Source organism: Hibiscus syriacus, unplaced genomic scaffold (assembly GCF_006381635.1).
Source record: "Hibiscus syriacus cultivar Baekdansim isolate YM2019G1 unplaced genomic scaffold, ASM638163v2 tig00110503_pilon, whole genome shotgun sequence".
Taxonomy (NCBI): domain Eukaryota; kingdom Viridiplantae; phylum Streptophyta; class Magnoliopsida; order Malvales; family Malvaceae; genus Hibiscus; species Hibiscus syriacus.
In genome coordinates, this window is record NW_024062764.1 from 3,931,734 (window position 1) to 3,955,774 (window position 24,041).

A 24,041-nucleotide genomic window follows, 5' to 3' on the forward strand; every position below is an offset into this window, starting at 1 on the left:
TTTAAAAAAGATAGTTGAGTGACCAAAATAAAATCAAAGTGATAAATGGTGACTAAATATATAGTTTACCCTAAATTATATATAAGCTTAATACTATAATAATATTGATTATCTTGTGTAGAATCCCATGTTCTGTGGACGGATACTGTTGCGAGAAAAGGAGTTTTGAACTGCTTGGGAATGGCGGTTCGGTCATTTACTACAGCTTTGTCGGTGCTGATATGTGTGTGTCTCCGAGGTCGATTCAGAAATGGTGCAGGTGGAGCGAGGATGACGATGAGCAAATTGTTGGGGTGAGGCCTGTACCCTACCTTTTGAGTGCTTTGTAGCTTTGGATTCAATTAGTTGAACTGAAATTTTAATACGTGTGTTTTGTTTTGATAAATGTGTTGAATTAATGGATCTGTAGAATCCATTGTGCGAGTGGTTATTATCACAGCTTTTGTTGTGCTTGATATGGCCTTTGCCTTAGTCTTGTACTTATTAACAGAATGCATTGTGCGAGGGTTGAATAATTGTTATTTTTTTGAGGTTTCGAGTTCGTAAATCGTAGATAATTCGACAATCCTAGAGGTTAGAGGTATGAACATTTAATCTCAAATAATTGATAATTATTTTTCTTTATTTATTTTAAAATACTATGTTATTGTTCTGCTTAATTTTACAATTAACTGTTGTTTTAATAAGTATAGATAAAAAAGAAAAAAGTATTTTTAACCCGTCAGATTCATAGTTTTATCAACTTTACTTTTAATTTTTAAAATAAATAATATTTAAACTTAATATAAGTTATATGATAAAAGATTTAAATCTTAAATCGTATGATATAAAATAATGCAACTATTTTGGACCTCAATTAATGTGCAGCACTGACAAGAATGTGTCAACCACAATTTATATGATACATGACAGTAATACATCAACCACAAATTATTATCTCTAAATGTTATATTGTCTTTGAGTACGGAAATTTGAATTTTGTTTTCTCTTAATTAATTAATTTTGTTGAATAAATAAATTATATAATTTAATTAAAACAGTATCTCAAATATTTATATTTAAAAAAATTAAAATGATATATTTTTTTTATTCAATGTGATCTTTCAATTTCAAAAATAAACATAAAACTACTCTTCGATCCACGTTATCTATTATGGATTATTGTGATATTGATATGATAATTTACGACACTTATATAATAATTTATGATATTAACATTATAGTTTATAATAATTAATGATAACTACTGATATGGTATATGAAACTATGTTGACAAAAAAAACATTATAGAACTTGTACTATTAAAAAAATATCGTCATCGTATTATTTTTCTTTTAATTTGACCTTTCAACTTAAAAAATAAGTTTAGTGTGATTTTTTGACTAATATTTTTCGTTGTTGACCGTTACGGTATTTACGTGGTGATTTATAATATTACTGTGACAGTTAACTATATTGACATAACAGTCTATAACGGTTGATAACATGACGAATAACATGATAGATATGTTAAATTTGTAACTTAAACATGACAGATGAACTATCATGTTAGTATCATGGATCGTTATGTCAACACGATAAACTATCACGTCAAAATCATAACGGTCAAACGATGAAAAAAATTAGTTAAAAATTTACATAAAATTTATTTTTTGAATTAAATTTATATTAAGACGAGTATCATATTAATTATTTTTCAAAATAAATATAATAGAAACCTGTAGTACCTTCTTACCGATTACATTTTATATAATCTTTTTGTCATTGTATTGTTCATTTAGTGGTAACCACATCTGCAAGTAAGCTTTGATTACAAACTCAGAAAGAGATAAAAACAAAAGAAAGAAGAGACAAATTAGTCGGCGAAGTTTCCTTTGCTATCTTTTTCTTCCTTTCTACGTTGCTTTCTTCTCCGTTTTCCCCTCTCGGCTCTGCTGTTTTCTCGAAATGGGTTTGTGGGATTCACTTCTTAATTGGCTCCGCAGGTAATTCTCCTTTGTGATATTAATCTATTCCATGAAGAAAAAAAATCCTAAAAAGCTCTGTCAACTGCTATCAGTTGCAAAGGAATTTTAAGAACAAATTAGAGATTGGGTATTGGAGAAATATTGATTCTGTAAGACTATGCAACACTGGGTTTTGGTTTTGTTTTGCTGTGCTTGGCATGGCTTGCTGGGAAAATCGTCAACTTTGCTAGGTCTTGAACACCCAATACACCTTACCGTTAGAAGTACCGACTATTCTAACTAGGATGTAAACGAGCCGAGTAGTGGAGACTCGAAATCTTAGGAACTTAAAATTGTCAAGTTCGAAATAAAAACTGAAGCTCGAGTTGAGCTAGAAAAAGATTGAAATCAGAATATTCTCAGCTCGGTTGAAATTCGAGCTCAAATCTGAGCATAAGTACATGAAAATCTCATATGTCATTTTCCTAGAAAAAAATGACATTTAAATGCTAATATTATTAATAATTTAATTTAAAATTTTATAACTTAATATATTATTTCTTCTGAGTTGCTCCTGTGTCGAGTCAGGTATAAGTAGCTCGCTTTGGCTCGCTCAAAACTCGAGTCGATTTGAATCCATTTAATTTGAGTGTTCGACACGATCTAATCATAAAATCCTAGTGTTTTTAGTGGGTAATATGATTTAATGTTTAACATTTCTTTTTCTAATAGTGGAAGGTATCATTGGCATGAGTTCATCTGTTCTTTGAGATTCCGTGTTCGGCTTATTGGATTTTCATTCAGCAGAGTCGAGGTGATAGGGTTCTTAGTTAAATCGATTGTTTTGTCATGTCTTGGCTTTACACTTTTTGGTTTTTTGCTAAATGTTCGGAAATTGAAATCGAGTAGTGATGTTAATGCCGACTGTAAACCGATATAGTACTAAAATGTTCTCTTTTCCTTTCTGCGTTTTAGTAGTCATTAGAACTTCAAGTTTGGGTCATTAACTCATCCTTATGCCCAAAATATAAGCAATGCTACCTAGCTTCCTTCTCTTATCGGGTTTGTCGATTTGTAAAGTCATCTAGAAATCGAAGTTCATTGTATTGTTTGTTCCGAGAATCTGAGGCATTTCCGTACTTATTTCGAGTATCTGCAATTCTGCATTGCAGCTTATTCTTTAAGCAGGAAATGGAACTATCGCTCGTCGGTCTTCAGAATGCTGGAAAAACATCTCTCGTCAATGCCATTGCCGTGAGTAACACAGAACGTATTTCTTTCGTTCTTTCTTACTGCTGTTTTGTAATAAGTAGTTTTAATGGTTTTATCTGATACTTTACTTTCTTATGTTTACCAGACAGGGGGCTATAGTGAAGACATGATTCCCACCGTAGGTACCTTTTTATTTCGACAAAATCAGATATAATGATTCACCTTGAGGATATCTTAAAAGAAAATCGTCGAATGTCGAATCCAGGTTGGGTTTAATATGAGAAAAGTTACAAAGGGAAACGTGACGATAAAACTATGGGATCTTGGAGGGCAACGGAGGTTCCGTACAATGTGGGAACGTTATTGTCGCGGCGTCTCCGCTATCGTGTAATGCTTTCATTCTCGTAATCTATTAGCTTTTGTCATCTTTATTTACTGTTTAACACATATATAATGGCAGATATGTAGTTGATGCTGCCGATAGAGACAGTGTTCCGATATCCCGAACCGAGTTACACGACCTCTTGAAAAAACCTTCCTTGAGTGGAATTCCATTACTTGTTCTTGGCAACAAAATCGACAAGTCGGAAGCTCTTTCGAAGCAAGCTTTGGTGGATCAACTGTAAGTTTTACAAGCTTAATGATAAGTCGTATTTGTCTTCTCTTCTTTGATGATTTACCTCGAGAAAACTCGTTTCTCTTCTCTTTTTGAGAATCTAAAAGCGTGTTATTATTTCGTTCAACATTTGTTTCATAGGGGTCTCGATTCGATCAGTGATAGAGAGGTGTGCTGCTACATGATTTCATGCAAGGATTCCATAAATATAGACGCTGTCATCGATTGGCTGATCAAGCACTCGAGATCCGCCAAATAAGCAGCGGTGCCGTCGCTTTCCTATCATCTCGGTTGCAGTTGAAGGAAGGACAAAGGACCCCATTTGTACAAGTTGAAATTGTGGTAAAACTCTTCATTGAATTTCCTTCAAACTAATGTTTTTTGTGATCCAAATAATTTTTTTTCGAAAGAATTTAGGCTTAGCTCTGATGAAACGGATTGTATGCATTGGAACTGTTGATTAATATGCACCTTTGCTTTTACCATAATATTTAGGGCCATTAATCTTCTTTAATGTATTTTGAACATAATACTCTAAAAATATGTCGGATATGTTGATAGTATCTTTTCAGAATTTTTCTTAATCGTTAACAATATACATACACTCTACAGACGCAAATCTCAAAATTAGGATCTCTTGGAAAAGAACATTCCTTTTAACCACTGAGGTTACTTGATGGGTTGGTATATTTTTAGGTATACTGATCCTAGAGAATATGCATCCCTTTGTTTTATAACATTAAGACGATCCAACTTTGTTAAGTGTAGGGATGGGCATCGGACCCGAACCTAATGGGTTCTGACCGGGTCGGGTTTTTTTTAAAAAAAAAAATCTAGTTCGGGTCGGATCGGGTTTTTTTAAGTGTGATGTTCGAGTCGGGTTCGGGTTTAGGGTGAAAAATACTTGACCCGACCTGACCCCAAAAATATATATAATTTATCTTATATATTTAGGAATAATTACAATAATACTCCTCTATATATAATTTTTCAATTAAGTCGTTTTTTATTGAATAAAAATAATATTTTTTTATTATTTCGGGTCGGGATGAGTCGGATTTATAAGTTATATGTCGGGTCGGGTGAAATTTTGTTTTGGTCGGATTAGGTCGGGTGGACCAAAAATCCGACCCGACCTGACCCATGCCCATCAGTAAGTGGAGGGGAAAGTATCCTTTTCCCCTCCTTTATAAGCTTTCCATTTTTCATGGAGGAAAAAGAGATCAACAAATTCCTTTTGTTGTGGAATTCTTGCCATCTGCATCGCATTGGAACAATGATTCAGTTATTCATTCAAGTCCAAAGAATCGATTCAGTATATTTCAGAATCCAATTTTTAAAATTTAGTCTCTATATTTTTACTAGAATTGAAAGAAAGTAAAATATCGAGACTAAATCCCAAGTCAAAGAAAACTAGAGAGACTGGAATCAGAATTTAACCTTAAGAAGTAACTAGTTGCTTAATGTGGTTTTCCTTAATAAAGATTTCCTTAAAAGGATATTAGTTTATTTAAAAGTAAGGTAAATTACATATTTAGTCATCCAACTATCATTTTGGTTTTGTTTTGATCATCCAACTAGTTTTTTTAATCATCACTTATGTTATATTTTGGTTTTATTTTGGTCATCCGTCATTAAAAAAAATTAATAGAACTACTATATGATATATTAAAAAAAAATTCTAATGATGATATGGCATTATCTTATAGTGACACATTTTCATCTTTACTTTTTTAACGACGGGTGACCAGAATAAAACCATATATAGCATTAATGATGGTTTTAAAAATAAAATAGTTGGGTGATCAAAACGTAATCAATGTGATAGCTAGCTGACTATATGCATAATTTAACCTATAAAGTATCAAACAAAGTATAAGGACTTATTTAAATAAAGAAATGAAGTTGAAGGGCTTTTGTAATATTTAACCATTTTCCGTCACCTTTCTTTAGGAAAGCATGAAAAATGGCGATGACAGCAATCCCATTACCAGCAAATAATCCAATGACGATGGCGAACGTCTTTTAGCTGCAATTCCCCAAGCCCCGACGGTGTAGAACCGTGCATAACACTTCCCCAAGTACAAATCGCCGTAAACCGCCGCCCAACATTCGCTTTTCAACCGTCCGATCCCCTCAGACAAACAATCCCGGCATTCGCCGACGCCGAGATCCCCCATGCATTGGTAGAGGCCGTAGACGACGTCTTGGGGAGTTGAGCCCATGATGGTGAAGCTGTTGTAGGAGGAGTAAGTGGCTGAGTTGACAAGGGAAGTGAGTAGCGAGTTGAGGTTGGACTCGAAGGGTGAGTTGGGTGTGTATTGTGGTTGACTGCAGCCTCCAAAGACGAATGAATCTGTCGATGAAGAAAGTACCGTTTGGATGAAGAAAGTGCATATGGAGAGTGAGAGTGAAAGCATAGCATTAGTTGCCATTATCGCCATGCTTATCAGAGTGACAAGGAAGATAAAATATATGTATGCTTATCATAGGGTTAGGAAGATAATATGAAAATTTAATAATTTAAATTAGATCGGGTCAGTGATTTAAAAAAAAATAGTACCTATAATAAAGAAATGAGTTATAATAAAGGAAATTTATCTGATACGCAATCTATGTAAACTTTAGGGTCTGTTTGTTTGCCGTAAAATCAATTACGGAATTGGTTTTCTCCGAAATCCCGTGTTTGTTTCATGTAATTCGTTTTCTGAAAAATGTTTTCTCGTGTTTGTTTCACGTAATTCGTTTTCCGGAAAATGTTTTCCCGTGTTTGTTTCACGTAATTCATTTTCCTAATAACAGGATTTCCTTTGTGTTTTCTGTAAAATGACTTACGGATTCATTTTCTGTAAGTCATTTTCCGAACTTTTCACTTTAAAGCAAAAATACTCAAAATAATTTTATTTTATGAATTTAATATTAATAAAATATTTTAATATCATTTTCATCAAAATATTATTTATTAAAATATTTAAAATATATTTATTAATATTTATAATAATATAATATTATGTTTTTAATATTATATAAAATAATAAATTATATTATAATAATATAATATAAGATATTATATTTTTATTTTAATAATATATAATAATTTTTTTATATATTTAATAATGAATAATATTATTTATATATTTAAATAATATTTTAGTAAAGATATTTAAAATATACTAATTAATATTTTTAAAATATAATATAACATTATTACTTTAATAAATAATTAATATAATTTATAATATTTTATTTCACTAAAATATACCAATATTAATATTTTTATTAATAAAATTATAAAAAATAATATTTAATAATAAATAAATTATTTTAATATTTTAAAATAATAATATTAAGTTTTATGATAAATAATATTATTTATTATATTTAATATTTGTAATAAATAATTTTTAAAAAACTCTTCAACTAGTGGAAAAAATGTTTAAATAACATCTTCCAAACATCATAAAACGTTTTCCAGATGTTTTCCGGAAATGTAATTCATTTTCCAAAAATATAATTCATTTTTCAGAATTCAAATTCCAGTAATTCATTTTACAGTAATTCAAATTCCAGTAATTCAAATTGCAGTAATTCATTTTCCGGAAAACCAATTACAGCCAAACAAACAGACCATAAATAAAGAATTTAAGATTTAAGGGTTAGAATTTAGAATTTAAAATTTACGTTCAAGGTTTTAAAATTCACAGTTTAAAGGTCCATGATTTGAGGTTAACAATTTATAATTTAAGATTTGGTATTAAAATAGGCATGTTATGTAAAATAAATCTTACACAACATGTGTATCAAATAATAATACTATAATAAATCAAATTCATCATTAAAAAAATATTTTAAAGAAAATTCCTAATTATAGTAATAATATATATATATATTGGTACAAATATAAGGTAATATAATTATACATATAAGCAAATACATTATTTATTGTTTGAAGTGTTTTAAAATTTAAGTGATTATGGTTGACTGAGTCTTAGTCTAGGTGACATTGAGAACGTGAATTTGAACATGCTTAAGTTTGTGTTATCCTCTTATTTATGGGCCATGATTTAAGTGATATGTGATTGGATAAAAGATATGTATAGGCAATTTAGGAAATCTTTATATTGACACCAACCAAGTGAGTTCAGTAGTTGAAATATTTGTTGTTATCTCTTGAAGTTTTAAGTTTGTTGAACTATGTTTTTTTAGATAATAAATTAAGGCAAAATATTTTTGGACTTGATTGAATTTGTTCAAAGTTTTCAAAAATAATTCAAAGTCCATTAAACTAGAATTTTAGCACAAAACGTTTTTCTGGATGCATAGTACTGATATTGTTCTTACAGTATCGATATTGCATGAACTGTATCGATATTGCATGAACTGTATCGATACTGTTCACGTAGTACCGATACCAAAGGTAAGAGAAGTATCGATACTACCAGTTGTTTTCCAAATTGTTCAAATTTCAGAATGCAAAATAGGTATCGATACTCAAAGGGTACTGATACTACTTTACACAATGGTATTACCATAAAGCATAGTACCGATACTGGTCAAGCCCAACAGTCTTTGATGACTAGTTTATTTAAATATTAGGTAGTAATGATACTCTTGAAATTAGTATCGATACTCCCTGTCCTGAGCAGTTTTATTTTGCAGAAAAATAATCTCCAACAGCTAGAAACAACCACAAGCTCATTCCAGGATATAAAAACAAGTTGAGGATACTTGAAGAAGGGTTAGAACACCTATAAAAGCAATCAAACACAAGATATTTTCCTTTATATTGTAAATATTAGTGTTTTAGTGAGCTTAATCTTGTAAACACCTACCTTTTAGAGGTTTCTTATTTATTTCTTTTATACATTTTGAAAAGGGGATTGCTTCTAGCTTAGCATGTGAGAAGCTAGGGATTAGTGAAGAGCTAAGGTAGTGGATGTAGACTTAGTTAAGAAGTCAAACCACTATAAATCCTTGAGCAAAATGTCTATCTTTTTATACTCCTTACTCCATCAACTCAAAAAGTCAATTCACCCCCTATTGACAATATTCAGTTGCTCAATTGAGCTTCATCGAAATCCCAACAAAGTTCGAGTACCTATGGAGGAGTATAAGTGTATATTGTAAAAAAAAATGAGTCTTTGAACATTTATTATTTATTCAAGATTATTAAAAAAAATAGAATCCTTATATAGAAATCAAGTAAGGTGTCTTACAATTTAACAGAGAAGCATTTCATTAATTTCTTTGTATTTCCTTCTATATGATATTTATTGAAAAGAGTGAGGAGAAAATAAATAAAAGCATATCGAGAGCAAAACCGTCGTTCAACAACTATCCAACTAAGAAAATAAGGACTTTTTCTACACAGAACATGAATCAGAATGCCAAATCCTCCGGTGAAAGCAAATAGACAATGATCGAGCACGCCACACGAAGAAAAGGTGAAGAGAAACTATTTTTTTTCAACTTTCCTAACTTTAGAATCAATCTTAAAAGTCTTTCTCAAGATAGATCTAACTATTACTATTTTTTTTTATCTTCTGCCGCTAATAACATTACTGGCATCGGAGTTTCTTCTACCCAAGACTCATCGGTCGACAACCAGATTTATTCTTTTGTTATCGTATGTGCTACTTGATTCCTCTATCGTGGAACGAAGTCGAACCAACAATCTTGAAAGTCACTCAACATCATTCTTTCATCTCAGGCAAAGGTACTAATCTCCGATAAGTCCACCATTGTTGACTTTAACTTGGTACTAACTGACAAATAGTCATTTTCTAATTAAATAGATCAAAAGCCCAAATCAATCACGAGTTGTAGACCATGTATCATGACCAAAGATTCCTTAAAATTAGACCTTCAACGTCTATGATTTCTGTACAGTTTAAACTCTCCGAAGAACAACTTATATTTAGGGTGGGTTTGTTTTAAGGAAAATAGATTTTAGAAAATAATTTCCGGAAATTAAATTATATTCATAGAAAAATCATTTTTGAAAATCATTATACAGTGATTGGATTATACAGTGTAAATCTTTTTTCATGATAACTTTTTAGAAACTATTTGATATAAATATCGAATATAATAAAGTATTTATTAAAAAATATTATTTTCAAATAATTTATTTAATTTTATTAATGTCAATTTTATTATTAAAATATTATTTCTATTATAAATAACATAATTTATTATATATTATTAAAATAAGAATATACTATTATTATATTATAATTAAATATATTATTATAAAACCAAAAAATATTATATGATATTATTAAAGTTATCAATAAATATAGTTTCATAATTTATATTTTTATTAAATGGTACTAAAATAGTATATTAATAGTAAATACATAAAATAATATTATTTTGAGTATTTATGTTTTAAAGTGAAAAGTTCGGAAAACGATTTATGAAAAATCATATTGTAAGTCATTTTCCAGAAAATACAAACGAAATTTTGATGATTAAGAAAATGAATTACATTGATTATATGTTTTCCACAAACCAAATATTAAAAAAAAAAGACATCTTTTTTTCGAAAAACCAATTACAATAGAACAAACAAACCTTTATATTTAATTTTAAAAATAGTAGCAAAGAGATACTCGTTACACCATAATCTAAAAACTGAGATTACATGTATGGTGCCAAAAGATAGCAGAGCCAAGCAATAGATAATAGATACACACAAAGGTAAGGAGATCTTAAACTCTATGAATAGTGCCCTAAAGGTTCTTTTGTTCCAGGAAAATTACAATGCCCAAATTATCCTCTATCACTAGATATGCACTTTTTCCATAATAGTATAGTGATATATCATTAAGATTCACCATAGGCACGTCACTTAGTAGTTGATACCCGAATGTTTTGCCCTGATTAATCTGGACTGATTTGTGTAACACACTTAGTATTAGTTGATGAGTCTCTAGATAGGTATTTTATGCATATACAAGAACTCTAACATGAAATATATTTAAGCGATATCAAACTGCTTACCACTTGAACCAACCCTCATCGGTAAATTAGATTAAATTTAAGTAGATCTTTAACCCTTGAAATAATCTTCTAAAGTAGGGAAGGATGTGAACCTAATCTTTCATTCATAAAATCCGTAGATGGGTAATACTTAGCATCTAATAGTTTACCCACAAATGAAGAAGAATATCAAATTAGGCATTATCCCTGTTTAGCCAAAAGAGTTCTATTAAATTTAGGGAAGCCTCTAAAATTGGTACCACCACATTTTTTCACACAACATACTTAATACCATAAACAACAATAAATTCTGTGCTTGTTCATAGACTTTTTCCACCAGTATCATATAATTATATAGCTTCCAATTTCTTACACAACATCTTAGGTAATAAGAAACAAATAATTTTATACATAAATGTCTTGTAACATTGAATTAATAAACTTTCTTACCTCATTGAGAGAGTATACGTGAACTAAGTGACTTCAATAATAAAAGGAATGATTATTATTTTTAGAGGTCTTGGGTTCGAGCACTAACAATTGCAAGATATTTGAGCATATTCACTTATAGAAAATTTCAATTAATATTCTCTGATAGAATTTATACCTCTCCACAAATTCAAGCATCTCTGATAAACCTTCAACAACTTCAATTCTTAAGTAATACATGTTGAAGAACCACTAGATCGATTGAAAATTACTCATTAAAATTCTTCTCGCATGTCCTCAAAATTGCTAACAATGACTTAGGAATTTGAAAACAGATAAATAACCAAAACCAAATCAACGCAAAATAAGACATACACAAGTGATTAAATTTAATGTGATTCGGCCTTGTCTACCTTCACGGGCGAGGATAACAATAGTCCATTATAAATGTAGAGATCAAGAAATGTACAAATACACAATTATCTCATATATCTTAAAATCCAATATCTATTTTTAAATCTGAAGTATATCAAATTACTCTCTAAATATCCCTACAAAACCATCTTTATAACATAAATCCCAAAGCTACATAAATATAGAAAATGGCTATATCTCTCAAAATAAATCAATTTGATAAAATCAAAACTAATAATTTTTATAATTCCATGAAAAATACCGAAGTAAGCTTAAAAATCTCAGTGAGACAAGTCATTCAAACATTATAAAAAGTAGAAATGATTCATATGAACATACTCTGAGAGCATAGGTAAAACACCATAACATACTAGCTTTTGCATAATTATACTTAGACACGTTACGAAATCAAATTAGGGTGTGCTAGGACAAATTGAATGAGGAGTGATATCAAAGTACACTAGATCTTTTTACCAGTATTTTTTCTTTATAATCATTACTAATAAATATGTCATCGTGTTTATCACTAAGAATACTTGATGAATTCATTAAAAATATAAATTTATTATTTCCTTACATGTTATACAATAATCAATATGAACTTAAGGGTAATTTAAGAAATATAAAAAAATAAAATAAAATTCTATCAAATATTTCCCTCTCATCAGTGCTCTATCTATCTTCGTGCCGGCCTCGTCTTTCTTGCATCCCAAGCTTCCTATAAAGCGATCAATCAAATACGGTAACTTTTGAAACCCTCAACTTAACGTGAAGATTTATACTTCTGAAATGGGATTATGAAACTATCTGCTCTCTGAATCATTCTTACTATATTCGATTTCGATTTTTGGATTCTGTTCCTTGTTACTCTATTCGTCTCATACTCTCCTCATTCACTTCTCGGAGGAGAGTCTTTTTTTCCAAGATATTTTTGTTTACTGGAGATAGGGTTTTTAGGGTTTTGTACAATTTGTTCTTCGTTGGGGGTTTTGTATCAAGTTGTCTTTCCCACAAAGGAAGTTAACTGTAAATGAGACTTCGTTGAATAACCAATTAGTTTTTGTTTGTGATGATCTGAAATTGAATGAATGAATGAATGATACATTGGTAATAATGTTCTTGTGTAGAATTCTGGTTGGATTAAGGAGTTCTCCAACTTGGTTACAGTGCAGGGGGCAGGATGGTTCGCTCTGTCGTTCCGAATATACGGCTTGGCGTGGAGTCGACAATGACTCCTTCAACTATTGTTCCAAACTTGCAAACTCAAAGGCCCCTTGAAGCTGAAGACATATGTCCTTTAAATGGACAAGATCAGTCTTTTCGTCTCGTAAATGAACGAGAAGCGACAAGTGGTCTTACTAGGCTCTCGTTAACCGGACAAAGTCAATCTATCTGTCCCATAAATGAACAAGATGGGACTCATGGCCATCCTCCTCAGCTCCCTTTAGAAGAATCACAGGCAAATTCGATAGATCAGATACAGCAGATTATCCAGAAGAAGGTTTTACTTGCTTACATAAAGCATAAGAATTTAGTGATGACTCCCCGGTATGATGCTTTGTTTTCTTTATGAACTGTCTGCATTTAAAAGTCTGTTCTCGGTGTATCTGCAAATGCCCGCAGATTTTGCGACTCGTATCACATTACGATGGCTGTCGAGATGCTACATGTAGAATTTGCAGTCCTCGTAGGCATAGTCCTTTAACTGATAGATTTAGTCCTGACTTTCAACATGTAAAAAGAGGTCTTGGAACAGTTTCGGGTAAAGGAGATTCCGGTCAGCCCGGATGTGGTACTTCAGAAGCCATGCAACCATTGCCAAAGCGTTTGAATCCGAAAAATGGTATGTTTTATGCAATGGCTCCATTGAAGGCTCAACCAAGTTTTGCCGAGATTCGACCCTTGGGGAAGTCGCCAAAGTGTTTAGAACTTGCAGCTGGTTGTGATGCAGAGCTACAAACAAAGACTGAGCTTATTGTGCAAGAATCAAATTGCAGAAAGGAAATAACATTCGATAGTCGAAAACGAAGAGGTGTGTCCTTGGTAGAAATTTCACAGGAGAGCAGATAATGGAGCATATATCAAGTCTCAGGGAGGGCATTGACTAGGTTTGTGATTTCATTGTTGTTTATTGCTTTTATTTTCCATATTGTGCTGTTTTGATTAGCGGATATTCTACTTCAATCATCTACTTAAAATTGCTTTAACTTTACTCAGTATGAATTGTCACACCCCAAATTAGGGCCTAAAATTTTCTTAAAATTTATTCTGAGGACTAAATTGAATGTTTAATTAAATTTAGGGATCAAAGTGAAATTTTGATTAAATTCAGATCCAAATTCAGAAAGAAACTAAAACTAGAGAACTATGTCATAATTTTACCATTTTCATTTTTAAGGAATATATAACCCCAAATCTAGAAATTTTCCTCATCTGGAAACCTCATTCTCTCTCTTTAAGCTTTCCTCTTTTAGCAAGAAACTTCAATCGAGTTTCGTTGCCGACCGTTTTTTCGTTTTGGACACCTCCCGCACTATCGTGTTCCTCGCATCGTCCCGAGTCCACCGGTGTTCATTGTCTCTGTTGCCGCCGGCGTGTAAGGGGTAAGGAAGATCAAGTTTTCGACGTTGCAAAATCGAGCTCTTCGTCATGCATCGCTGTGAATCGAGCTTGGTAAGTGTCTTAAAACCCCTTAAAAAGCATATATAAATTTTTTTTGACCCCCCAGAAGGCCACACACACGCCCCCACGCTTCGCCGCTACGTGTAGGGAAAGTCCACTGCCTGGTGGGCTTCTAAAAGCTGCTCGACCCGCCTACCCGACTCGACTCGATCCAAACCAAACCGAACCGGTCAACCGTTGACCATTGACCGTTGATCAACCGTTGACTTTTGACTATTGACTTTGATCGTTGGCCATCGTTGACATTTTTCTAAAAACCTCCATCGTGACGTTTTTCGACATCCTGAGTCCGATTTTGTGATTCGTTTTACCAAATTATGACCGAAAAAACCCCGAATCAAGCCCATTAATCCAAAAATGCTTAGTCTTTTTTTTTTTATCATTTTTACTTATTTATTTGAGGTTTGATTATGGAATTGATTCGAGTATATAATTTTATAAAGGTACTCATGTTTCCCCCAACCGAGGCTCAATTAGATCCAGTGTTTCCCGTCCGTTAAATCCGCTCGATCCATATTTTTCGAGAGTTATTCATAGGTTTCTGTAAATTGTTTCAATAGAGATTATTATTATTATTCATATTAAGATTCTGATATAGATTTTCCGATTCGTAGGATCTAGCGATGTCGCTAATCATGATTGACAGACTCAGTAGTAGGCTTCCCTATCAGACTACTCAAACCGATACAGGTGTGTTTCCTGATGGTGTTACATTACTGTTTTAAACTATTTATCTGAATTGTTTTAGATTTCTAATGATACTGAATATTTTTACGACACGATACCTGATTTTCTGAATATTGTTTATCTGATATCTGATTTACTGTATATTTCTGATATGATCTCTGGTTATTGTATTTCGGTATCTGATTTTTTAGAATGAAATATTTTCATGTTTTAATAGATTAAACTATCGTTTTCATTCGAATACATACATGTTTATTAATGTCATTAAGGGTATTATTGGAGGAAGTATATCAGGCATAGTCTATGACTTGTAAGACCTTACCGCAGGCTCCTCTGCTTTATGCACGTGGTAAGTTCTTACCACGGGTCCTTATGTTATATGTATAAGGCCCTTACCGGGTGTACAGGTGAGTGTATGGTTCTGGGGAGCATACACATTCTAGTGTTCGGATTGGGATAGTGTTCACATTTTTAAAGCATGTTTGATGAACTATTTTTTTACTGAAGTATTTTATATGTATGCTTTTATACACCATAAGGAGTACAATGGGCTACTTAGCTCATTCTGTAAATTTTAATTTTTTCATATAGTAACAGACCATAGACTAGCAGACTTGGCATCAGGAGGACGGAATACTACTATTTTTGTACCACTGTATATCTTTATGTCTTTAGTTATACTTTGGTGACACGTGTTTTTGCTACTGTCTTGGTATATCTATATTACCAGTATTTTGTTCTATATATATTTTATACAATTTTTTATATATGTATATATGTTTATCATATGAATCTTTTTTATGACTAATTACATATTATACTATTATATGAATTTTAGCTTTATGTAATAGTCTAGATTTGATCATAACGTCCAAGTCGGGTCTAAGGGGTTACACTTGGTGGTATCAGAGTTTTCAATTTTAAACACTCGGACTGTGGATGTCCTAAAATATGAATTTTCAAGATATTTTTGATATTTTCAAAAAACGTATCACCTTATTTTATGAGTTTTAAATATAATCGAGTTCTCTGATGCTAGTCTAACTTAGGTTCAAATTCTTTCTGTGAGCCTTATAGATTTATCCGATGAGTGCTACTATAGGTCATAGGCCAGGATGTGGTCGAGGGCGAGCGACTCGACCTTCTATTATGATAGATAATCTGATGTCACCTCGAGATCCTACTGTTCAGCATGTAGATCCGTCAATTTTTCGTGATAATCAGTTACACCTACGAGAGACCCTCCCGTCACTGAGGATGATGACACTGATATGGATGAGGATGCCATTAATAGTGTTGTCTTTCATATGTTCAGGAGAGTTGCTAGAGTCCCTGGTAATATGTCTGTTGTTGATATTTCAAAGTCATTGGTAGTTGCTGGAGTAATTTTGTTTGAGGGCATTACTGGTGGACCTCGGACTGACGTTGAGTATTTGTTGTAGGATACAGAGAGGATTATAGATGAGATGAATTTGAGGCCTAAGAAGAAGTTAAGGGGGCCCTAGCTATGCTGAAGAAAGAGAGTTTTATATGGTGGCAATCAATTTTTTGTAGTATTCCGGAAAATCAGTTGACTTGGGATATTTTCATTACATGTTTTCGGAGTCGCTATATTAAAGAGAGATACATGCAGGAGCGACGCCAGGAGTTTTAGAATTTAGAGCAGGGTGATATGTCTATTATGGATTATGAGATTGAATTTATCAGATTGAGTCGCTATGCTACTGGGTTGGTTGACACTGAGTTGGATCAGTGCTTGAGATTCGAGAATTGACTCAGGTATGAGATCAAGAGTCAAGTTGCCACCCACCGAGAGAGGAACTTTGATGTCTTATTTGAGATAGCCAAGATCGTTAAAGAGATAGAGCAAGTGAGTATAGAGCACAGGAGAGATAGAGACCGAGACCAAGACTGATTCAAGAGGTCTTTTGGTTCTGTTGACTCTTTTGCACGCCTCAACAAGATAGGCAGGGGTGAGTCTTTTCAGAGAGATGTTACGAGTTCCAGGCCTGTGGCATCAGGTTCATCAGCTATAACGCCTTCTAGTTAGGGTGGTTCTTTTGGTTTGCAGCCTTTGCCGTTATGTGAGCACTGTGGGAGACATCATTTTGGTGAATGTAGGAAGAATTTGGGTACCTATTTTAGATGTGGTTATGGTGACCATCTCCTGAGGGATTGTCCATAGCTAACTCCTACAGTTTAGACATCAACTCGTACCCCCGCTCGTACTCAGAGAATAGTTCAGACTCCAACATGGGTCGTAGTTCAGTCAATTCTAGGGGCCTTAATATTCTAGTTGAGAATATTGAGAGTTCGGTGACAGTTCAGAGTCTCGTAGGTCAGTCTATAGAGTTAGATTGTATTTTTAGATGGTGTCCCATAGAGATCCATGGGGAGATCTTTATGGAGGACCTGATGGAGTTATCTTTGGAAGAGTTTGACTTGATTCTTGGTATGGATTGGTTGAGCAAGCATCGAGTTAATCTCGATTGTGAGACTAAGAGAGTTGTTCCCGGATGATTGTGATGATTGAGGAAGTTGAGGATTCCTGACGAATGTTGTGTCTTCTTTGGTAGCTGAGAGGATGATCAGGAAGGGTTCCAAGGTGTTTTTTACTTATATTTTGGATACTACGAGTTCTCGATCTGGCATTGAAGGCATCCAGACCTTTAAGGAATTTCTCGATATTTTCCCTGAAGAATTGCCTGGATTGCCATCGGATAGAGAAGTCGAGATTGAGGTTGGGGATCAGGTTTTTTTGAAGGTTTCATCGTGGAAGAAGGTGCTGAGATTTGGACGTAATGGTAAGTTAGTCTGAGATTTATTGGGTTGTATCGTATTCTGAAGGAAGTCCGACTTGTTGCTTATCAACTTTAGTTGACTCCCTAGCTTAGTCAAATTCATGATGTTTTTCATGTATCCATGTTAAGGCGATATTGTCTAAATCCAAGTCACATCATTCAAGTTGAGGAGGTAGAGTGGAGACCTAATTTGTCCTATGAAGAGGAGCACATTCAGATTTTAGATCGGGATGAGAGAGTTCTTCGGAATAGGCGTATTCTAATGATCAAAGTTCAATAGAGTAACTGTGGCCCCTTAGATGCTACTTGGGAGACATTGAAGTCGATGGAGGCTCAATTTTCGCATCTATTTCCATCAGGTAAATTTCAAAGACAAAATTTCTTTTAAGGGAGGAGAGTTGTCACACCCAAATTAGGGTCTAAAATTTTCATAAAATTTATTCTGATGACTAAATTGAAAGTTTAATTAAATTTGGGGACCGAAGTGAAATTTTGATTAAATTCGGATCCAAATTCAAAAAGCAACTAAAACTCGAGGATCAATGGCATAATTTTATCATTTTTCTTTTTAAGGAATATATAACCCCCAAATTTGGAAAATTTCCTCATTTAGAAACCTCATTCTCTCTTCAAGTTTTCTTCTTTTAGCAAGAAACTTCAATTGACTTTTTGTTGTTGACCATTGTTCCATTTTCAACACTTCTTGCACCATCGTGTTTCTCATGTTATCCTGAGTACACCGATGTTCATATTGTCTCCGTTGCCTCCAGTATGTGACGGGGTGAGGAAGATCAAGTTTCTGACGTTGTAAAATCGAGCTCTCTGCCGTTCACCACTGTGAACTGAACTTGGTAAGCGTCTTAAAACCCCTTAAAAGCATATATGAATTTTTTTCGCTATTTTTACTATCCTGAAAGGCCCCGCATGCACCCCCACACGCCGTCACTGCGCGTGGGAAAGGTTCACCACCTGGTGGGCTTCTAGAAACTGCCCGACCCACCTACCCGATCTGTCCGACCCGACTCGGTCCAACTCGAACCGAACCGGTCAGCAGTTGACCATTGACCGTTGACCGGCTGTTGATCGTTGGCCACTGTTGAGTTTTTCTAAAAACCTCTAACTTGACTTTTTTTATGTCCTAAGTCTGATTTTACGATTCGTTTTGCCAAATTCTAACCCAAAAGCCCCGAATTAAGCCCAGTAATCCGAAATGCTTGGTATTTTTAGCATTTTTGCTTATTTGAGGTTTAATTATGGAATTGATTCGAGTATAGAATTTTATGAAGGTATTTGTGTTTCCCCCGACCGATGATCGATTAGATCCAGTACTTCCCGTCTGTTATATCCGCTCGATTCGCGTTCTTCAAGAGTTATTCATAGGTTTCTGTAAATTGTTTAAATATAGGTTATTATTATTCATATTAGGATTTTGATATAGATTTTCTGATTCATAGGATCTAGTGCTGCCGCTGATCATTATCGGCAGACTCAGTAGTAGACTTTCCTATCAGACTACTTAGACTGGTACATATGTGTTTCTTGATGGCGTTACATTACTATTTTAAACTATTTATTTGAACTGTTTTAGATTTCTGATTATATCGAATATTTTTATGACACAATACCTGATTTTCTGAATATTTTTATCTGATATCTAATTTACTGTATATTTCTAATATGATCTCTAATTATTGTATTTTTGTATCTAATTTCTGATTATGGAATATTTTTATGTTTTAATGGATTAAACTACCGTTTTCACTCGAATACATACATGTTTATTACTATCATTTGGGGTATTATTGGAGGAAGTATATCACGTCTAGTCTATGAATTATAAGACCTTACAGCAAAATTATCTGCTTTGTGTACATGGTAAGTCCTTACCGTAGGTCCTTATGCTATATGTATAAGGCCCTTATCGGGTGTACATATGGGTGTATGGTTCTGGGGATCCTACACATTCTAGTGTTTGGATGGGGTAGTTTCATATTTTTAAAGCATGCTTGATGAACTATTTTTTTACCGAAGTATTTTATATATGTATGTTTTTATACATCGTAAGGATCACGCTGGGTTATTTAACTCATTTTGTAAATTTTGACTTTTTCAGATAGTAACAGATCGTAGACTAGCAGACTTGGCATCAGGAGAACCAACTAATCCTATTTTTGTACCACTATTTATCTCTATATGCCTTTAGTTATACTTTGGTGACACATGTTTTTGCTACTATCTTGGTATATTTGTATTACCGATATTTTGTTATGTATATATTTTATATAGTTTTATGATATATATATATATATGGTATGAATCTTTCTTATGACTAATTCTATATTATACTATTATATGGATTTTAAAGTTGTTTTAAATATGAAAAGAATTTTTGAATACGATATGTAATCGCTAAGATTTGGTCATAGCTTCCAGGCCGGGTATAGGGGTTGCATGAATTGGACAGAAGTTATGCTTGAAGGATATGCATAATTGCACAGAGTCTATCGAATCGTTTTCAAAGTTGCTGGTTCTTGTTGTGTTAATATTGTTCAGGGAAGTTTATCTTCCTCAAGTTAGCTATCTATATTATACTTGATGGTGATACCATGTTTACAAAATTAGATTTTGCATTTGCTCATGAAGCTACATTGACACGGCATTCTCTTACAAAACTAGGATATTGGAAAGAAAGAATGGGAAAACGGAATAGTCGACGGTAAGGAGTCTTGCCTGTTGGGTGGAGAAGTTAAGCTTTCACTTTCTCCTGCACCAATATATTGTTCGTCATGTTGTACTTGTATGAGACTCAATGCAATATATTTATAGCATACCTGAAGTCATAACTGAAGCAAATGGCATCATACATTTTCTTTGTTCCTCATGCTATAACGTATGTCGGGCTCAGGGCATCACATCTTCCGGGAAATCTTTTTCATTAAAATGAAGAATGATGATGAACTGGAAGAATGGGTAAGCTAATTCACTGAAATTTCAAACCAAAACACTTACTTTCTAATGTTGTTACCTTGCAGTGAGTTCAGTGTGATAAATGTAAATGTTGGCAATGTTAGTGTTAATGAATGCAATTGTGTGCTGTGCATGGGACATGTTGAGCACACGTACAGTTGAGAGATGATGTGCATGATGGATGCGCATACAACTGAGAGTTGATACGTTGCAGCTCAGTTGGGTAAGTTTCAGTTTGTTGAAGTTAGTTACAGAATTAGTTACAGCTGTAATCCTAGCTATAAATGCTCTCCTTGAGACTTGTGTACTTACTCACTTGAAGATAATGAAATTCAGAAGTTTCTTTTATTTAGTTTTGTTCATGCTTTCATAGTTTTGATATTCGATCATATAACTTTACATGGTATCATTCGCCAAAATGGTCATGCGCTTCTTGATTTGTTCTTGTTCTTTCTTGCTTCAGTGGTTGCTTTTTGAGGATTCTTGAAGGTTTTTTCTGAAAGTTCTTTGGAAAATGGTGGACCTACATCAAGCTGGTGTTCAGTCTCCGCTGAATACCTAAACAGGATGTTATAAAGCTTACTGAGTTAACCTACCTTCTTTGAAAGCATCAGGTGACACTTATAATTGATGGCTATGGTTTGTTGGCTTATATCTCGGGTGATAATCCTACTTCATCTCAATTTTTTACAAATGAGTCAGGACAGCTTGAGAAAAATCCAATCTTTATTGTGCATAGGCAACAAGACAAATTGCTTTCTTAATAGTTGTTGATAACGATTAGCATGGAGGTTCTGCCACACCTTACGGGGTTCACATCATCTCGTACAATCTGGAATGCAGTGTCAAGAATGTTTGGAGTACATTCTAGTGCCAAGATTTCTTCTCTAAGACACATTTTGCACTCTCAGAGGAAAGATGGCTTGAATGTGAGTGATTATCTAGCCAAAATCAAGACAATCTGTGACTTGTTGAATGTTGTTGGTTGTGTTGTATCTGAACAAGAACAAGTAATTGTGATTCTTGTTGGGTTATCAATGGAGTTTGAATCTATCATTGCTATAGCATCTCGCGAGATAGTATCATTGGATAATCTCACAGAAATGCTCCTGGACTTTGTGGCAAGGCATAAAGCTTTTTAAGTGATGGTATTGATGCGAATATGGTTTTTCGTTCAAGAGATGAGAATGGGTCGAGGGATCAGGCTGTCACTGAAGCAGATGTAACTGAAAAACAGTTTTATCCCATGAGAGGTCAATAGGGAGGTTATCGTGGTTGAGGGCGATGAAGGTTTAATCACTCAAATCGACCACAGTGCCAGTTATGTGGAAAGTCTGGGCACATTGCTCAGGGGTACTATCATCGTTTTGACTGAGATTTCACTGGAGTTGTCAGTGAAGATCATCCTGCTGAGCAATAGAAGAAGCCAGTTGAGCAGGTTGTTCCTGTGAATAGGCATGCGTATAATCACACGTTGAATTCTCTTGGTTTCAATCACTATCCATACAGTTCTATGTATATTATGCCTTATGCATCGACTCGTCAAGGATTACCCTATTCCTCAAATCAGGTAATGTACACTTTTCCTGGGGAATGTGTAGCTCATCCCGCACCAACAGAATGACAAAAATCATTTGTACAAACTGCACCTACAGCTTTTGTATCCATTGTGCCTAGTATGGCAGCAGTTCATAATGCACCAAAACATTCCAATGCATTGTGATATCTAGAAACAGATGCCACTTATCATGTTTCAAATGACCTTGTACCATTCAATTCAGGTATGGTATACAAAGGTAACAATACACTTTTAATGGGAAATGGTGAAGGGATTGAGATTGACCATGTTGGCCAAGGTTTTCTGTCTTCTAGTCTCAAACCTCTGGTGTTAAAAACATGCTACATGTTCCACATATTAAGAAGAAATTATTGTCAGTATCTCAATTCACTCGTGATAACAATATGTTTATTAAGTTTCATCAATTTAAATGCCTTGTGAAGGATGCACATACTCGGACCGTTCTATTGAGAGGGAAGCTCACACATGAAAGGTTGTACCAACTGCTACCATATGAAGAAAGCAAGTCGAGTTGTATGGTGAACAATGTGTCAAAGGCTTCAAGTGTTTTGGAACTGTGGCATAGGCGTTTGGGGCATTCTTGTGTGAAAACTGTCAAAGATATTATGAAGACGTGTAATGTTTCTTCTAGCGAAAACAAATTGAATAATGTTTGTTCTGCATGTTTGTAAGGCAAGGCTCATAAGCTGCCTTTTTGTAATTCGTTGACTGAATATAAAGAAAATTTTCAGCTGGTTGTATCAGATATATGGGGGCCTGCACCTGTGGTTTCGACTGAAGGTTACTTGTATTATGTTTCATTTATTGATGTTTTTAGCAGACATACCTGTGTATATTTAATCGAAAAGAAGTCTGAAGTCAGTCAATGTTTTCTCAATCTCGTTAAAATAGTTTAGGTTCAGTTTGGGAAGAAAATCAAGGCTCTGCAGAGCGATGGTGGAGGTGAATACCAAGCTCTAAAGAATTGGTTCTTTACTAATGGTGTTCAACATCAAATTTTCTGTCCCAATACATTAGAGAAAAATGGGAAGGTTGAGCGCAAACATCAACACATTGTTGAGATGAGACTAGCCATGTTGGCTCAAGCATCACTACCAACAAAGTTCTGGATTCATGCATTTACTATGGCAGTGTACATCATTAACAGACTACCAACCGAGACTGTATCAGGTAAAATTCCATTTGAGGTCCTCTATCAAAAAGCTCCTGACTACTCGGGTATAAGAGTATTCGGGTGTGCTTGTTTTCCTTTCTTGAGACCATTTAATCAACATAAATTGGATTTTCGATCCAGACAGTGTGTGTTTCTTGGGCTTAGCACCTCACATCATGGGTATAAATGCTTAGATAGTGATAGTAGAATTTTTGTGTCTCGCCATTTGAGGTTTGATGAACAAGTGTTTCACTTTGTTAAGAACCAACATGTGTGCAGTTGCCATAGAGAAGAGACTGTCACGACTGGACAGTTACATGTAGTTTGCATCATAACAAACCCTTCAAGGAACGTGTGAAGGTGCTAGAAGTATTGGTCAAGCTGAGGAATTACATCACATGGTGAATACAAACAATGAAAGTAGTAGGGGCAACTCAGATGAAGTTCATGAATAGAGTTGTGATGGCAGCAACATTCGAATGGAAGAAACAACTGATAGCAGGTTACTTGAAGATGAGCAACATGTTACATTGGGTAATGAGTTACCAAATTTGGCCCCAACTGAGGTGGT

General features: G+C 33.8%; 2 protein-coding genes and 1 long non-coding RNA gene across 3 annotated transcripts; 2 read left to right on the forward strand and 1 right to left on the reverse strand.

Moving 5' to 3' along the window:
• The first annotated feature begins 1,792 nt into the window (after positions 1-1,792).
• On the forward strand, positions 1,793-4,257 carry LOC120129819 (ADP-ribosylation factor-like protein 8c). The gene is made up of 6 exons (XM_039147224.1): positions 1,793-1,985; positions 3,119-3,200; positions 3,304-3,336; positions 3,424-3,545; positions 3,619-3,780; positions 3,916-4,257. The coding sequence occupies exons 1-6, from the start codon at positions 1,948-1,950 to the stop codon at positions 4,031-4,033; spliced, it is 555 nt and encodes a 184-aa protein (XP_039003155.1). The 5' UTR covers positions 1,793-1,947; the 3' UTR covers positions 4,034-4,257.
• Positions 4,258-5,700: 1,443 nt separating this feature from the next.
• Positions 5,701-6,218, reverse strand: LOC120129719 (plasmodesmata-located protein 7-like). The gene has a single exon (XM_039147157.1). The coding sequence runs from the start codon at positions 6,216-6,218 to the stop codon at positions 5,724-5,726; it is 495 nt and encodes a 164-aa protein (XP_039003088.1). The 3' UTR covers positions 5,701-5,723.
• A 2,803-nt stretch (positions 6,219-9,021) lies between these two features.
• On the forward strand, positions 9,022-21,348 carry LOC120129820. The gene is made up of 5 exons (XR_005516786.1): positions 9,022-9,490; positions 12,729-13,709; positions 14,898-14,973; positions 20,804-20,961; positions 21,202-21,348. It is a non-coding gene; the product is annotated as an uncharacterized LOC120129820 (long non-coding RNA).
• Positions 21,349-24,041: the final 2,693 nt, after the last annotated feature.

Coding starts and splice junctions, on each gene's coding strand:
- LOC120129819 (XM_039147224.1), top strand. CDS start 1,948: ATGGGTTTGTGGGATTCACTTCTTAATTGGCTCCGCAG. Junction 3,201..3,303: donor CTCTCGTCAATGCCATTGCC/GTGAGTAACACA, acceptor TATGTTTACCAG/ACAGGGGGCTATAGTGAAGA. Junction 3,781..3,915: donor CAAGCTTTGGTGGATCAACT/GTAAGTTTTACA, acceptor TTTGTTTCATAG/GGGTCTCGATTCGATCAGTG.
- LOC120129719 (XM_039147157.1), bottom strand. CDS start 6,218: ATGGCGATAATGGCAACTAATGCTATGCTTTCACTCTCACTCTCCATA.